At 66.6% G+C, this 16,496-nt stretch overlaps 1 protein-coding gene across 5 annotated transcripts in view; it reads left to right on the forward strand.

Annotated features, from left to right (window-relative positions):
* PIEZO1 (piezo type mechanosensitive ion channel component 1 (Er blood group)) overlaps window positions 1-16,496 on the forward strand; it is a 25,002-nt gene continuing 8,506 nt past the window's right edge. For 2 of the 5 annotated variants that reach the window (XM_080410624.1, XM_080410625.1), the window contains exons 1-24: window positions 1-505; window positions 7,217-7,312; window positions 8,525-8,647; window positions 9,026-9,068; window positions 9,161-9,323; window positions 10,307-10,445; window positions 10,606-10,819; window positions 11,043-11,208; window positions 11,412-11,504; window positions 11,605-11,689; window positions 11,774-11,865; window positions 11,952-12,212; window positions 12,286-12,397; window positions 12,549-12,727; window positions 12,804-12,952; window positions 13,151-13,330; window positions 13,406-13,494; window positions 14,080-14,237; window positions 14,313-14,489; window positions 14,614-14,739; window positions 14,841-15,041; window positions 15,123-15,327; window positions 15,456-15,560; window positions 16,103-16,256. In XM_080410624.1, coding sequence (XP_080266750.1) covers window positions 442-505; window positions 7,217-7,312; window positions 8,525-8,647; window positions 9,026-9,068; window positions 9,161-9,323; window positions 10,307-10,445; window positions 10,606-10,819; window positions 11,043-11,208; window positions 11,412-11,504; window positions 11,605-11,689; window positions 11,774-11,865; window positions 11,952-12,212; window positions 12,286-12,397; window positions 12,549-12,727; window positions 12,804-12,952; window positions 13,151-13,330; window positions 13,406-13,494; window positions 14,080-14,237; window positions 14,313-14,489; window positions 14,614-14,739; window positions 14,841-15,041; window positions 15,123-15,327; window positions 15,456-15,560; window positions 16,103-16,256 — 3,374 coding nt within the window. In that variant the 5' untranslated portion in view covers window positions 1-441. Of the gene's footprint in view, window positions 506-7,216; window positions 7,313-8,524; window positions 8,648-9,025; window positions 9,069-9,160; window positions 9,324-10,306; window positions 10,446-10,605; window positions 10,820-11,042; window positions 11,209-11,411; window positions 11,505-11,604; window positions 11,866-11,951; window positions 12,213-12,285; window positions 12,398-12,548; window positions 12,728-12,803; window positions 12,953-13,150; window positions 13,331-13,405; window positions 13,495-14,079; window positions 14,238-14,312; window positions 14,490-14,613; window positions 14,740-14,840; window positions 15,042-15,122; window positions 15,328-15,455; window positions 15,561-16,102; window positions 16,257-16,496 lie in introns of those variants that run through there. The other 3 variants (XM_080410622.1, XM_080410623.1, XM_080410626.1) reach the window with 2 other exon arrangements.

Raw genomic sequence — 16,496 nt, forward strand, 5'->3', positions numbered from 1 at the left:
CCCGTGCTACCCTTTCTGCCAGCGGCGGGATCCGGGGGGGCTGCGGGGTCCGGGGTCGCTACCCCGCACCCCAGGGCCGCAGCGCGCAGCTCCCGGGGCCGCCCCCGCTGCCGTCGGGGCTGAGACCGGCCAACTCGTGGCAGCAGTGGCGGGGCTGCAGTGCCGGCGGGCGGCGCTAGGCGGGGCGGGCCGTGCCGGGCCGGGCCGTGCCGGGCAGAGCGCAGCCGGGCCGTGCCGGGCAGAGCCGTGCCGAGCCAGCCCGCCGAGGGGGGCGGGCGGCGCCGCTTATAAAGGCGGCGGGAGCGGGGTGGGGGAAAGCGCGTCCCTTCGCCGCGCTGCGGGACCGGCCAGCGGGGCCTGCCCAGCCCCGGCGGGGCGGAACGGCTCGGCTCGGCGGGGCTCGGCGGGGCATGGGCCGGCCCCCCCCCGCCGCCTGAAGGGATGGAGCGGCGGGCGCTGTGCGCGGGGCTGTACTGGCTGCTGCTGCCGCTCGCCCTGCTCGCCGGTGAGTGCGGCCGCACCGGCCCGGGGGCTTCGGGAGGGCTTTGGGGTGCGTGCGGTGTTCCCCCTCCACGCGTGAGCCGGGTCGCGGTACTTCCCACCCGAGGGAGGCGGGCGGGACGCGCGGCTGTGGCGGCCCCCCCTTCCCCCAGCCCCACGCGGGACCGAGCCCGCTCCCGGGGAGCGCTGCGGCGCCTGCGGGCCGGGTGCGGGCACCCCCAGGCACCCGGGGGCCGCTGAGGGCCAGAACCGTCCCGGTTTGTCGCCCCGCTCGCCACTCTGCCCGTTCCAGGGTGGGCGTGTGGAGGGCGCTGGGGCAGCGGGGATGGGCGATGCTCGGGGGGTGGCTGGCACCTATCGCGGCCCGTGCCCGGGTACCACGCTGCCGCCGGGAGCGGGGGCACCCAGCCGGGCTGCAGAGCCTCTGCAGGGCCGTGGCTCCCAGGCTGCTCCCTGCCCGCTTTAAGCAACGCTGGCCTTTGAAGGCAGATGCGCCACCCACCAAGGCAACCCTCTGGCTACCGGCCTGGAAAATACCCGTGTCCTGGGACGCGCAGAACAAGAATCAGCTCTTTGAACCCTGGCTGCTCAGGGGAGCCTGTTCGGGGACTCCCCGTTTACCTATAGACGCAAAGGAAAAAAACCCGTCTCCATAAACAGGATTGTTCAACGGGTTCCTTGTGCCCGGGCACAGGCAGGGTCTGGCTGCCGCTGGGCTCGCAGGACCCGTGCGTGGTGGCACGGCTTTTGGGCTAGCGTCACCCGGAGAAGGGGTGTGCGCCCAACCGGAGCAGTGTCCAGTCAAGCAGCCCCTGTCCCGGCTGCATTTTGGGGTGCACGGTGCTGGCCGTGCCGCCGGCACGGGGTGAGCCTCGCTGGCAGGGGAAGTTGGTGACTGTTGAAAAAGCTTCTTTATTTGCTCTGGTTTGCTCGAGGAGTGACTCAGTGCATCGCGCAGGATGTGAGGAGGTTAATTATAACCCTGCCTACGAGCGGGGCTGGGAAGGGAAGGTGGCCGGGTGCTGCTTGCACAAGGCCTCCCAGCCGGTGGGGTGACACCGCCGCTCCGGGGCGCGGGAGCTGCTGGGTGCATCCCGTGGGTGCACGGGGCGACACGTGGCCTCTGGGTGCGGCCTCGCGCATGGGGCCCGTTTGCCCCAATTTTGCCGATTTGGCTCCAAATTGTGCCAGGCTTGCTGGCATACTTGCCCTGCTCCGGTTTGGGATGTTGTGCTGGGGATGTGCCGTCTTCCGCTGCCGGTGATGCTGGTGGCGTTGGCGTTCCCCCCGGTGAGCTCGTAGGTGGCTTGTTTAAATTTGGGGCCCCACTTGGGTGGGGGCTGCCCTGGAGGAGCGGCTCCCTTCTGCTCCAGCCGCTTGTCCAAATAGCCGTGGGGGTGACTCGGCGGGGGCCTGGGGCCTCGCACCTGCGCCAAGAGGGGAAACTGAGGCACAGGGGCATGTGGCTCGTCCTGCTGCACCTGGGGGGGAGGAAGAGCCCCGGAGCACGACCCGCCTGCAGCACTTCCTTCCCCAGCAGTTAGGCTCTTCCCAAACGTCCGGACGATGTTTCCTGGCGGCTCCCGGCCAGCTCCAGGCCAGCGGAGGTGCAGGAGCTGTGTGTCCCATGGCTCTGCTTGGGGCAGCCCCCATTCCCATGGCTGGTACAGGCATGGATCCCTGCAATGCAGCTCCCAGCCGTGCCACGGGACGTATCCCCACCCTGCGCAGGGAGATGTCTCGGCTCCATCCTGCGTGCTGGGGATATTGGGGTGCACGGAGCCAACGGGGGCCTGCTGTGCCTTCCCAGCAGCATGCACCCCATGTGTGGGGACACCAGGCAGCTCTGTGCCGAGACACCCGGGCTGGGTGATGGTTCTGGCTCACAGCTCTGGTGGCTCCTTGGTGCTTGGTCATAAGTGATGGGTGAGGGTGGCAGCCCCCCTCCCTGGGCTGTGGTGCCTCCCAAATCGCAAGGCCTGACTCGAGGTGAGGTGAGGACATGGCCCCTCTTGGATGAGCCCCCCTGCCTGGCCAGAAGGTGATGGGGTGCCAGGGGGTCCCTGAGGGGTCCTGGGTGCCACAGGGGGCTGCTACCCAGCTGGGTGCTGGCGGGCATGTGGGCTGCAGCCAGCTGCCTCCTGCGGTCAGGTGCTTTTTATAAAATGAAGGGAAATAAAAAAGAGGAGGGGAAAAAAAAAAAAAGAAGAAAAATTAAAAAAAAAAAAAGCCACCGCTGTCTCCAAGAGCAATAACTGCCGTTTCCTCCCCAGGCGCACAGGGGGATGGGAGGCACCGGGCCGGCTGCCGGCAGCCTGCCCGGGCTGTGGTGCCCATCTCCCCAGGACTGAGCCTTTTGCAAAGCCCCATTGAGGTGGGTGATGCTGTGGGGGCTCCCTGGGGGTGCAGTGGGTCCCCGCTTGGTGAGGAGGGGTGTGTGTGTGTCTGTGTTTGGACACTCCTTAGCGCTACTGTATGGCAGCCACTGTCATGGGAATATTATGGTGGATCTGGGGATGTCTGCGTGTGATGGGGATATGAGTCCTGGTGCGCAGGCGGGTGTGCAAGCGGGAGATAGGCACAGGCATGCCGGTGCTGAGCCCACGGCTCTGGAGGTCCCGAGGGCTGCTCCAGTCCCTTGGCACGGGCTGTGCCATCCCAGTGCTGGCCCCCATCCCAGTGCGTGCCCGGTGTAGGGGCTGCAGCTCCGGGGCTGTGGGTGCTGGGGAAGGGGGTGTCCCCAGGCACTGGGGTGGCAGCGAGCAGCTGTCCCCACAGCCGCTGGGTTCCCTGTCCCGTGTGTTCCCTGTCCCGTCGCTGACTGGCTGCTGGGGTTTCCCAGGCTGCAGCCGTGGCACACGCTGGCACCCAGCCCAGTGCCCTCCTGGGGCAGCTCCTGCGGCATCCCTGGGGAGCAGGGCTGGGGGCTGGCAGGAGCAGGATTAACTTTCCACAAAAACAGGATATGGCGGGTGAACCAGTGGGGCTGCTCCCTCTTCCCGGAAAGAGGAGCCGGGGCTGGGAACACGCCGGCGGCTGGCTCTGCCGACCCAGTGGCTGGCTGCTTTGGGGCTGACCAGATTTTTGGCGTGGGGAGAACCTCTGTGGCCGAGGTTCGTCAGCCTGCCTCTGGTTTACAGCCAGTGGATGCAGAGCGCAGGGTCCTGGGTGCAAAGTGCCACCCTGGGGAGCCTGTCTGGGTCACCCTGGGACCCCAGCTGGGGCCGGTTAGGGGGGAGGCAGGACTCGGCTGCAGGGAAGCAGATTGGCAGAGCTGCCCACTTCCAGCAGCAGGTAACGGGCCTGTGTGAGAGCAGCAGGGCAGGCAGGGAATTAAAGAGCTCTTCTAATTAATCCTGAGCGGCCGCAGGTCCCCACAGAGCCAGCAGCTGCGCGGGTGCCAATCGGTGTATGGGCCATGTGTGGGCACAGGCGGGCTGGTGCCGTGGGGCTGGCGTGTGGGGCTCCCCATCACTGGCAGGGTCCGGGGAGCCCCCTGCCCCCCTGCTGTTGGGTATGGGTCCGTCCCTGGGAGCTGGCTGGGCACGGGATGGGTCTGGCACAGCCCCCTCCCTGCAAACCAAGCACCCAATCCTCTCCCGCAGCTGCTCTTTCCCGGTGTGATTATGGTGGGAGAGACCCCGATGCCAGCTCTCCCCGGCTGCCCACACCTCACCGCTGGGTCCCTGCCCTCCCCCGGGTCCCCGCTGGCCTCCATCCCCTCCCACGGGGGGACCTCAAAGGGAGATTATGGGTTGCTGCGAAGGGAACCCAACACATCTCGCCCAGCTCCCTGGCGCTGCAATTTATCCTCCTCCCGGCACATTAACGTCGTTAATATTTCACTCGCCGCTGGTTGCCAGCAGCGGCCGCGGTGGCGGTGAACTCCTGGCAGCGTGGGAGCTGATCCGGCTGCTCCCGGGGCTCAGCAGGGGGGTCTGGGTTAGGGTCCAGGGTAACCTTGCCGGGGGTGCAAGGGGGATGCTCAGCACAGGCCATATCCTGCCCTGTGTGTGTGGCAGAGGTGAAACCGTGGGGTGTCGTGGGTGGTGGGTGCTGCTTGCGCAGGGTGGGGGACGGTGGGTGCCACGGTGCTGCACCCACCTGGCTCCTCACCGGGAGGATGGGTGCGGGCAGGTGGGTTTCGCTGCAGGGCTGCTCTCCCCACCATCACACTCCCCACATGCCAAACTGGTTTTTCTCCCGGCACTTTTCCTGCTGTCAGCACTGTGGGGAACCGGTTTCCTCCGACTGTGCAGGACAGAGCACCCACGCAGGCTGGCACCACGGCACGCCCCGGTGCAGCCGGCCCTGCCGAGGAGGTGTGGGTGCAAAGCTGGGCATCGTGGGCTGCGCCATGCCGGGGGGCTGCTGGCTGCCCAGCACACCATCGGCATCTTTTTAATGTGGTTTTTTTGGTTTGGTTTTGTTTTTTTTTTTTTCCTTCGTTATCCCTTAAAAGCTGGTTGAAGCTGGCAAGCACTGGCCACCCTGCCGGGAGCTTTCCTGGTGATGCCTCAAGCTGGGGCAGAGGGGGAACCATCAGCGAGGGGGTCCCATGGGTGCTGGTTTTCAGCCCCAGGGCGCAGTGGGGTGCCCTGCATTTGCAGGCAGCTGCTGCCAGCCCTTCCTGGTGCCACAGGTGACCCCAGGACACTGCCACCGAGGTGCCTGCTTTGTGCTGGCCCCTGCCCGGGAGTGACGTCCCCAGTCCCAGGTGCCAGTGGCATAAAATACGTGGGTCACACTGTTGCTTTGGGCACGGGTGCTCCCTGCAGCGTGTGTGTGCCCAGCGATGCTGGTGGGTCTCCCTGCAGTGGCCACGATTCCTGTCCTCCTCGCAGCTCTTGGGCAGACCCCAGGTGGGCGACGCCAGCGGAGCTCTGGCACAGCCAGTCCCCTCCGTGCCACCAGCACCCCCAGGGTAGCCATGGCTGGTTCACCCAAAGGATGCTGCCCTGGTGCAGCGGTGGGGTCGGTGCTGGGGTGGAGGGTGCCGGTGGCTGCCGGGGGGCTGGCTGGCTCCCACGAAAGCCAGAGCAGTGGCTCGCCCCCGTGCTGGGAAGGCTCCTCTCAGCCCCATCACCGCTGGCGGGAAGGAGAATATTTGCTCCATGAGATCATGGTTTGCCGAAATGTAGCCAGCAACCCTCGGCAGTGGGGAGGTGACACGTCCTGGGGTCACCGCGGAAGGGTGGCTGGTGGGATGGTGGTCCCAGTCCCCCCACCCTGGGCACCCTGTTGCCCCCCCCCCCCGTGGGGGCTGCCTGCGCTGCCCGGGGCGGGGAGCCGGCTGGGGACCCCGGTGTGGGACCAGCTTTAGCCCCGACAGGTGCCACGTGGGATGTGGCCCGGGCTGCTGGGTGCGTTCCAGGTGCCTCCTCTCCCGTCAGCCCCGCACCCTCCAGGGACACCCTGGGGTGCTGGGCTGCTCATGGGGGGCGGCGCAGTGTCCCCCTTCACTGCGTTGTCCCTTGCCCCAGGATGTGCCGTCCCATTGAAGCCTTGTAAACACAGGAAGGGCTGTGCCGGGCTGGTGGTGCTGAGCACGTCTCCTGGCGCTTGGCCTGCCCCTCGCCTCGGCCCCCAGCCCCATGGGGCCGGGGGCTGCCCTCTCGGCCCCCACTGCCTCTCCCTGTTCCCAAGTGGGGTGCCAAGGGGAGCAGGTCCCCTGGCTACACAAAGCTGAGGTCCCCAACACTGGGGCTGTCCCCTCCCTGGGCTGCTCCGGGGGAATGTCCCCTACCCAGAGTGGGGTCCCCCACCCTGGAGGGATCCCCCTACCCAAAGTGAGGTCCCGCCAGCCTGCTGGGGGGGTGACACTGGGAAAGATTCCTCTGGTTTGCAGGGGAGAGGATGGAGGGACACCCTGGGACAGGGGCTCAGTTGAAAGCGAAGTCACCCCTCCCCGTGACTCCCTTCCTCTCCGCTGGGCCGGCGGGTGCCTCGAAGTGGCCGTGCCCATCACCGTGGCCTCATGGCTGGGCAGCCACAGGTCTGTCCCGTGGCTGGTCCCAGCTCGCACCGCTCCATGTGGCGGTGTCTGTCACCGCTCGTCTGGCGTGTGCATGCAGCCGATGGGAACGCCACGTCCCGTGCGTCCCCAGGCACGGCGGCAGCTGCCCTGGGATGTCCCAGCCTTTCGGTCTCTGTCCCCGCTGGTGGCAGCTCCACCGGGTGCTGGCTCATCCCAGCTCCCTGCCCAGCTCCTCATACGGTTTCGTGCCTGCAAACAAGCTGTAATTTAGGTCTAAAAATAAGCGAGAGGGAAGGTGGTGAGCTGGTGGCGCGCCCGCGCCGGGGCTGGGTGCAGGTGAGGGGCTGTGCCAGCCCCGGGGTGGCCGTGGGTGGGGGTCCCAGCCCAGCCGCGAGGCTCCCTGCGAACCGTGGCGTGGGCTTGCAGGAGTGATGTGCAAATGCAGCAGGTTCTGCTCGTGGCTCTTGTCCCCCTGTCACCCCACATGTCTGGCAGTGTGTCCCCTCCCTGTGTGGGTCACTGGGACTGACCCAGCCCAGGCTCCTGCCTGTGTCCCTCCTCCCACCGGTGTCTTACGGGGGGCTTGAGCCCCCATCCAGGACTACCCATCATTTTGGGGTGCCTCTTGTTTTGGGGATCCCCAGGGTGGGAGGGAATGTAGCCAGGAGCCTAGTGGGGTGCAGCACCCTCCCGGTGCTGCATCCCTGGTGCTGACGCTGCCCGTACCTGTGCCCGCAGCCTGCCTCTTCCGCTTCAACGTCCTCTCCCTGGTGTACCTGCTCTTCCTGCTGCTCCTGCCCTGGTTCTCGGGGCCCACCCAGCACTCCGCCAGAGGTAAGGGGCTCAGCCTGGGGTGCGGGGGGTGGGCAGCAGGGTGGGCAGCTCTGCCTGGGGGAGGTGGGCAGCGCGGGGGCTGCCAGCCATGCTCCAGTGGGTACCTGCCCTCCTTCCCCTGCGGTTTCCCCCCGGCTGAGCAGCGTGGCTCCGCGTGGCAGTGTTGCTCTGTTAATTATAGCCCAGTGTGGCTATTAATAGGCCTCCTGCTCCAAAACGGCCAGTTTTGAGCCCCAGCCTCATTAACCAGAAACCTCAGGGCCAGGCTGTGCCTGCCAGGTGGGCAGGGATGGACCACAAGCAGCCCCCCCACCCTGCCCGGGCACGTGTGTGGGGGGCACGGGGGATGCGTCGCCCGTGGTGGGTGCATGGGAGCATGTCCCCGGCAGCGGGTGCATGGGACGTGCCCCTGTGCGGGGCAGGGAGTGCCATAGCCCCCGCTGTCTCCCTGCCCTCGGTGCCACGCTGAGCCATGCTGTAGCACAAGCCAGCAGTGCCTGGCACGGCTGCAGCTAAAAGCTTTGCCCTCTGAATATTTCATGGGCTCGCACGGCCCCGCAGCCCGGGTGCTGCTGAGAGCCTTCATGCGGATTTACAGGAAAAAACAAGTGGAGGGAAATTTTTTGGCCCAGGGCCACCCCCCCGGCCGGTGTGCAGCTGTGGTGGGCTCGCTGCCTGTCCCGTGGCTGGGAAAACGGGCACATGGCCCAGGGAGCTGGGTGGGATGGGGGCACAGCTGCAGCTGGTGGAAGATCTGATGGAGCTCACGGTGTGGGGGACCCCTTAGCAGCCACCCCCAGTCCCCCTCCAGGACATTCCACCAGGGATCGGGATGGGGATGTGAGCTGTGTCCCGATGCCAGTCCCCATACGGTGGGACCAGGGAAGCGCCTGATGCCAGCTGGGTTGGAAGGTGCTGCAGGGGCGACGGGAGGGAGTGTGGTCCTGGGGCTCTGGCTCCCTGCATTGCCCTGTGTCTCGGTTTCCCCAGTAATGCAGTAGAAAGGATGCTCTTAGGCTGTGCTGGGTGCATGGTGAGACCTGCAAAGTCCTGGTGGGACCCTGTCCCTGGGGAAGACCCCTCGCATCTCTGGGCACAGTTTCAGTGCACCCCTTCCCAGCTCTTCCCAAGGGTGCTAGGTCCCCGCTGGGGATGCTTGTTCTCCCCGGGGCCACCTTGGTCGATAGGTAATGGGTTGCCCGTGTCTCACAGGTCACACCAGCTGCCTCCTCAAAGCTCTGCTGGGCACCAGCATCCTCTTCCTCCTCGCCCACTTCGTTTTCCAGATATGCCTGTACACGCTGCCCGTCCTGGATCAGCTGCTGGGGCCCAGCTGTGAGTACAGGGCACCAGGGCAGGCTGCCGCAGGGGTGCCCGTGCCTGCCCTCGCCCTCCCACACCTCTGCTCCCCCAGGCTTCACCCACTCACTGTAGTGCCCCGGGGCTGGACCCCCAAGCAAGTGACATGCAGGTGCGGGGATCCCATCCTGCTGGGTGCTGGGGGGCCACTGGGGCTCTGTGGGATCCCAGCGCTGGTGCATGCTGTGCTGTGCCAGGGTGCCCACTTGGCAGCCGCTGCACTGGGCGCAGACCCCATCCAGGGCCCCCATGAGCTGGGACGTTCTCCCTGTGGGGAAGCCCCCTGCTCTGGGTGGGCTCGGAGCCTGCCCACGTGGGGTCTGCCAAACTCAGTGCCTCCCTGCTTCCCCACAGGCAGCACCTGGGAGGTCCTTGCCCGCCACATCGGGGTCACCAGGTAAGGGCACCGCAGCAGTGTGGGGTGGGGGCTGGCAGCGGTGGGTGGGGGGCACCCCCAAGCCCTTCCCTGCCCCGTGTTCCCTGCTGCAGGCTGGACTTGAGCGACATCCCCAACTCGGTGCGTCTCGTGGCACCCGACGTCGGCATCCTGCTGGTCTCGTCCCTCTGCCTGTGTCTGTGCCGCCGCCTGGTCCCCAAGGCAGGTGCTGCCGCCCGTGGCCGGAGACCCGAGTCCCTGGAGCCCCTTGAGCAGGTAAGAGCCAGCCCAGGCGCCATCAGCAGCATCCCACCCAGAGCGTCCCACCGAGCCCCTCCAGCCTCCCTGGGGCATGGCGGGGGGTCTGCTCCCTGGGGAGGGCAGCCTGGCACATCGGGGCTTGGCAGAGAGGTGTCCCCGGTGGCTGGGGACCCGGGCTGGGGCAGTTTTGGCCGCCTGGCTGAGCAGGCGGTGGTGGAGGGGCTGGGTCATCACCACGGCACCTCCTGTGGGTTGGGGTGACTCTGCCGTCAGCAGTGCCCGTGTTTGCTCCCACGTTGCCGTAGGGATCCCAGCAAACAGCCCGGCCCCACAGCACCGGTTGATGTGGGGCTGCCCCCGGTGAGGGGAGCGTGGTGCGGGCACCCCCAGGCTCCGGCTGGCACTGCCACACCGAAACCCCTGGGCTCGGGAAGGGCGGTCGGGGGGGCTGCTGGCACCCAGCTGGAGCTCGCCCACAGGGTGCAGGGCTGGGTGCCGTGCCGTGCCAGCAGGGCACCGGGGCGCTGGGCTCACGGCACTGGCATCACCCGGGCAGATGCTGATGGCACCCCCAAGCTCAGCAGACACCTCTCGGGGCTCAGCCCCGTTTTGGGGTGCTTGGCACTGGTCTGGGCTGTCGTGGCGGGCGCTCGGCTGCGGCTGGGCTGTAACCGGAGTGCCGGCCGATGCAAACGCCTTTGCCGTGAGCGCGGGGCCAGCGCGGGAGGCAGCCTGGAGAAAAGCTCAGTGCTGGGAACCTGGGTGCCGGCGCCAAGAAAAACAGCCGCCTTTCGGAGGTGCTTTCCAAGCGGCTAATGAGATAAACACGGCCCGGTGCCGGGCTGCGCGCCCGCACAGCACCGGGCAGGATGCCCCGGCTGTCCACCCATGCTCTCCCTCAAGTGGGAAAACTGAGGCATGGCCTGGAGCAGCCTGGAGCTGGTGGGCTGCCCAGGGTCAGGCCGTGGGGCTCACGCCACGCTCTCCTCACCTGGCAGGGGGAAGAGGAGGACGTGGAGTGGCACGGTGGCACGGCTGACACGAACACGCCGCTGAGCACCAGGCTGCGGGTGACGGCTCACTGGCTGCTCTGGGTGGCTGGGAAGGGCCTGGCCATCCTGCTGCTGGCCTTGGCTGGTGGGTATGGGACGTGGGGGGCATTCGATGCCCTGGGGGGTGTCTTGGTGACCATACTGCCAGAGGCAATGCTCGGCCCAGGGCAGGATGCTGGGCCGGGGGCGGCGTGGCCGGAGGATGCTCGGCTGTGCACTGACTGCCTGTGGGTGCTGCTCCCCAGGGATCACCCTGCCTTCCGCCTCCTCCAGCGTCTACTATCTGCTCTTTGTGGGGCTGTGCACGTGGTGGGCTTGCCACCTCCCCGCCAGCCGCCTTGCCTTCAACACCCTCTGCATCCTTGTCGGCGTCTACGCTGCCGGCCACCTTGTCTGTCTCTATGCCTACCAGTCACCCTTCGTCCAGGGGGTCTTCCCGCCCCCCACCATCTGGGCACGGTGAGTCCCTGGGGAGGGAGCCGTGCCATGGGTCCCTGTGCCACCCTGGTGGAGTGGCCAGCCCGATGCCTTGCTTGGCTCCCATCCCACTGCCAGCTGCAGCGGGGAGGGTGCTCAGAGGCTACCCGGTGAAGCCATGTGCGGTGCCAGCACCGGGACGGGACCTTGGCTCATGATGGGGGTCCCGGTTGCAGGGGTAATGCCAGCTGCTCCATCCCTGCAGGGTGTTTGGCTTCAAGGACATTGTCCTGTACCTCAACTGCTCCCGGCCCAACGCCCTGGTGCTCAACACTGGCCACCCCTGGCCCGTCTACACCAACCCTGGCATCCTGCTCCTGCTCTACTACACCATGGCCACCCTGGTGAAGCTGCGCCGACTGGAAGCTAGGGTGAGGGGCTGCAGGGCACAGCCGGACCCCTTGCTGATGCCCAGCGCACCCTGCTGCTCTGACTGCCGCAGCCCTGGCACCGGGGGTGCCTGGTGGAGGGGAGGTGGGGGTCAGGGGGGTGCCTGCAGCAGGGGGGTGCCTGCAGCAGGCCTCCCCCCCTGGCAGCTGCAGGTGTGCCCTGAGCTGGCTCCTGCCCCTTGCAGAGAACCGTGGCACCAGCACAGCCACCAGCGAGGGAGTTGGTGGAGCTGGAGAGCTGGCCCAAGAACTCCGATGGCATAGCTGAAGACACCAAGGTGGGTTTGGGAGGGATGTGCCCCCCCCGGTGATGGGGGAACAGGTATGGGGTGCTCTGGGGGTGCCAGGGTGGGCTCTGAGCCCTTTCTGCCCCCCCAGCCCATGCTGTCCTCCAGCACCGGGAAGCCGGGCAACGACACCGAGAACTGCACTGTCCACATCATGGGCAACTCGCCACAGCCGGGTAAGCCCGTCCTCACCACCTCCCCCTGCCCAAGCCCTGCCCATGGCCCAGGGGGTGGCTCACGGTCCCCTTCCCCGTGGCCAGGCAGGAGGCGTCCAACGGAGCGGCTGCCCCTGCACACCCTGGGCCACGTCATCATGAACCAGAGTTATGTCTGCGCCCTCATCGCCATGATGGTAAGGGGCTGGGGAGGGGGATGGGCACGGAAGGGCCACCTCCCAGCCTGAGCCCGGGCGAGCAGCCGCATCCCACCTGCCTGCAGGTGTGGAGCATCACCTACCACAGCTGGCTGACCTTCGTGCTGCTGCTCTGGGCATGCCTCATCTGGACGGTGCGCAGCCGGCATCACTTCGCCATGCTCTGCTCGCCCTTCCTCCTCCTCTACGGCATCGCTCTCTGCAGCCTGCAGTACGTCTGGTGCATGGACCTGGCCCCCGAGCTGCCCACCCGCGTCGGCTTCATGAGCCTTGAGCAGCTGGGGCTGGTGCGCCCCAAATATCCCTGCTTGGACCTGGGGGCTAAGGTAAGCCCGGTGCTGTCCCTGTCCCCATCCCTGCCAGCACCCAGCTGTCCCTGCTCACCGCCTGTCCCCGCAGCTCCTGCTCACCCTCACCTTCTGGCTGCTGCTGCGGCAGTTCGTTAAGGAGAAGCTGCTAACGAGGAGGTGCCCAGCCACCCCGCTCCTGGAGGTGACCATCTCGGACACAGGTGAGGGCTCCCAGTGTCACCCATTCAGAGGGACCCTGTGCCAGGCTGAGCGTCCCCAGGTTGCAAGCGCCCGGAGAGAGGCAGCTACTGGGTGGGGGGGGACACATGTGCCCCCCGCCCGACTGCCTGCAGCCCCTTCCCTGCCTGGCAGAGCCCAGCCCGCAGCGGGACGTGCTGAAGGCACTGGGGGACCTGGTGCGGGATTTCTACGCCAAATACTGGATCTGCGTCTGTGCCGGCATGTTCATCGTGGTGAGCTTCGCCGGGCGCCTCGTTGTCTACAAGATCGTCTACATGTTTCTCTTCCTCCTCTGCCTCACCCTCTTCCAGGTAGGGGGGCCGGGGACCCTTCCCTGTCCCCATCCCCGTCGCTGGCGCGGCCCCGCTGATGTCCCTGTCCCCGCAGGTGTACTACAGCCTGTGGCGCAAGGTGCTGAAGGGCTTTTGGTGGCTGGTGGTGGCATACACCATGCTGGTGCTCATCGCTGTCTACACCTTCCAGTTTGAGGACTTCCCCATGTACTGGAGAAACCTGACAGGCCTCACCAATGAGCAGTGAGTGCCCCCAACCCGCCGGGGGGATCCCTGCTGCTGCCAGCCCCGGGGTGGCACCAGGACGTGGCCAAGGGATGTGTTGCGAATGGGGAAACTGAGGCACAGGGGGAGTGGGGGTTGAGCTCCAGTGTGGTGGCCGAATGCCCATGCAGGATGGGCTGAATGTGGCCCCACATTAACCCTCCTGTCCCCGCCCAGGCTGGGCGACCTGGGCCTGGAGCAGTTCAGCGTCTCCGAGCTCTTCTCCAGCACCCTCATCCCAGGCTTCTTCCTCCTGGCCTGCATTCTCCAGCTCCATTACTTCCACCGCCCCTTCATGCACATCACTGACCTGGAGCACATCCCCGCTGCCTCTCCGCCACCCTGCGCCATCCCCAGGTAAAGCCCTGTGCCAGGGTGACCACCCCTGCACCCCGAGCCCCCCGTCCCTGCTCTGAGCCCACCTCCCCACAGGCCAGAGGAGCTGTATGGGAGCCGGCTGCTGCGGGGTGCACCTGCTGCCGAGAGCGCCGAGACAGGCGACTCCAGCACTGTGTCACAGGGTACCAGTCAGGGATGGGGGGACAGGGCTGGATGGGGTGTTCTCCAAGCTGGGAAGGGGCTGGAAGGGAGGCAGGGATGGATTTGGGGTGTCATCCGAGTGTGGGAGGGTACAGGGATGGGTTGGGGCATCCTCTGAGCCAGGAAGGGGCTGGGAATGGGTGCAGGGATGAATTTGGGGTGTCCTCCAAGCGTGGGAGGGGATGGGTGTGGGTTGGGGCATCCTCGGAGCCAGGAAGGGGCTGGGAATGGGTGCAGGGAAGAATTCGGGGTGTCCTCCAAGGCTAGGAGGGGATGAGTATGGGTTGGGGTGTCCTCTGAGCCAGGAAGGGGTTGGGAACAGCTGCAGGGATGGTGGATTGGGGTGTCCTCCAGGTCTGGGAGGGTCTGAGGATGCATTGGGGTGTCCTCTGATCCAGGAAAGGCCTGGGAGAGTACAGGGATGGATTAGGGTGTCCTCCAAGGCTGGAAGGTTGTGGGAATGGATTGGGGTGTCCTCCAAGCGTGGGAGGATACAGGGATGGGTTGGGGTACCCTCTGAGCCAGAGGGGCTGCAGGGGTGTCCGTGACAGTCCATGTCCCTGCAGCGCCTACCAAATGGGGGCTGGTGCTGGAGCGCCTGATCGTGCTGGGCTGGACCTTTTCGGACAAGCTGACCCGTGGACAGGTCTTTGTGGGGCGTCTACTGGAGCTCCACATCCTCAAGCTGGTGGCTCTTTACACTGTCTGGGTGGCCCTGCAAGAGGTACCAGCCCTGGGATGCTGGCATGGGGGGGGCTCAGCCAGGCACCCTGGGGTGCTGACGTGGCCACTGCCCCAGGTATCGCTGATGAACTTCTTGCTGGTTTTGCTGTGGGCCTTCGCCATGCCCTACTGCCGGTTCCGCCACATGGCCTCCTGCCTCTCCACCGTCTGGACCTGCATCATCATCGTCTGCAAGATGCTCTACCAGCTCAAGATTGTCGACCCCCACGAGTACTCCAGCAACTGCACCCAGGTGCCTGGGCGGCCGTGCCAGGGGCATGCCTGGTTCTTGGGATGCTTGTGGGTTCCCTGGCTGGAGGGGGGGTCTGGTGGCAGGGGCGAGGGGTGCTGACGCCCGGTGGTGCTCCTCTTTGCAGCCGCAGCAAAATGGCACCAACCTGAGCCCAGAGGAGCTGGGCAACTCCACGCTGTACCGCGGCCCTGTGGACCCTGCCAACTGGTTCGGCATCCGCAAGGGCTACCCCAACCTGGGCTACATCCAGGTGGGCATGAGGACACCCTGTCTGTGGAGACCACCGTGTCAGGGGGATGCTCAGTGGCATGCCGTGGTCCTGAGCATCCCCCCCGCCCTCCCTGCCCCCAGAACCACCTCCTGGTGCTGCTGCTGCTGGTGTTCGAGGCGGTGGTGTACCGGCGCCAGGAGTACTACCGCAAGCAGGAGCAGCTGGTGGCCCCCGTCACAGAGACCATCTTTGAGGACATCTCCCGTGAGCACCTCGACCATGGCCTCGGCAGCTGTGCCAAATACTTCCTCAACTATTTCTACTACAAGTTTGGCTTGGAGGTGGGGAGCAGGTGCTGCGGGGTGGGGTCCCACCACTCCCAGCACCCCGGGGCTGAGCCTCTGCATCCCCCCCCGCCCCAGATCTGCTTCCTGATGACGGTGAATGTGATCGGGCAGCGAATGAACTTCATGGTGATCCTGCACGGCTGCTGGCTGGTCGTCATCCTGACACGACGCCGGCGGGCGGCCATCGCCCGCCTCTGGCCCAAGTACTGCCTCTTCCTCGTCATCTTCCTCCTCTACCAGTACCTGCTGTGTGTGGGCATGCCGCCCGCCCTCTGCGTGGGTAAGGGGCAGGGCTGGGGGCACCTGGCCTTGGCAGGGGTCAGTGCAGTGGGGGTCCGTGTGCGGGCAGGCTGCCTGCCCTGGCTCGGGGCTGGGGGCTGGCATGCAGTGTGCCCGCTGCCCCCCCAGACTATCCATGGCGCTGGAGCCGGGCCCTCCCCATCAACTCGGCGCTCATCAAGTGGCTCTACCTGCCCGACTTCTTCGTGCCCCCCAAATCCACCAACCTCATCAGTGAGTACCCCCCTCCCCAGCCCCAGCCGCCCCCTACCCACCGGGTGCCCTGGCTCCCTGCTCCAGCCCCGGGCGGGCACCGCCCTGCCCATGGGGCACCCCCAGCCCCCGCCATGGGGGTCCCAGGCAGGCAGGAGGGGTGGGAGGAGTTTGGTCAAACCCCACCCCCTTTGGGGAGGAGGGGCCTGGGGAGACCACATCCCCTTTGGGGGAAGCTTAATGAAGTGTCTGAGGGGAGGAACCCAGAGGGGGAGGAGCATGGAGAGGTCACGCCCCCTTGTGTAAAGATCAATGAACCTCGGAGAGGGAGGAGCCTGGGGAGGCCACGCCCCCTTGCGAAAAGCCCAAATTAAAAACATCCGAGGGGGAGGAGCCGGGGGGCCACGCCCCCTTTGGGAAAACTCAAGCTCACCTCCCTTGGGGGAGTGGCCTGGTATGCCCCACCCTTTTTGGGAGGGGCTTGATGGGTGCCACGCCCTTTGGAGGAAAGGGGTGTGGCCTACCAGAGCCCCGCCCTCCCGGGCTGAGCCATATGCCTGCAGATGACTTCGTGCTGCTGCTGTGCGCGGCCCAGCAGTTGCGGGTGTTCAAGGCCGAGCGCACCGAGGAGTGGCTGCGTGCAGCTGGCGAGAACAGCGACCGGCTCGACCTGGCCCGGGACCCCCACAATCCCACGCCCAACTTCATCCACTGCCGGTGGGCACCCGCCGCTGCATGGCACTGCTCCGCAGCCTGGGGCTGGGGTGGGCTGGGGTGCCTGGGGCCGTGGGGGTGGGACCTCCCCTGGGGTGGGACTCCTTGGGGGATGGACAAGACGGGACACCCCCTCCCCCCCCGGCCCCCAGAATGACACCCCTTGGGATATGGACAGGATGAGACCCCCAGGCAGTAGGACCTGCTGGGTTAGGATCCTCTAGGATGGGGATGGGAGCCAAC

The sequence above is a fragment of the Falco punctatus genome (assembly GCF_963210335.1).
Source record: "Falco punctatus genome assembly, chromosome: 14".
NCBI lineage: Eukaryota > Metazoa > Chordata > Aves > Falconiformes > Falconidae > Falco > Falco punctatus.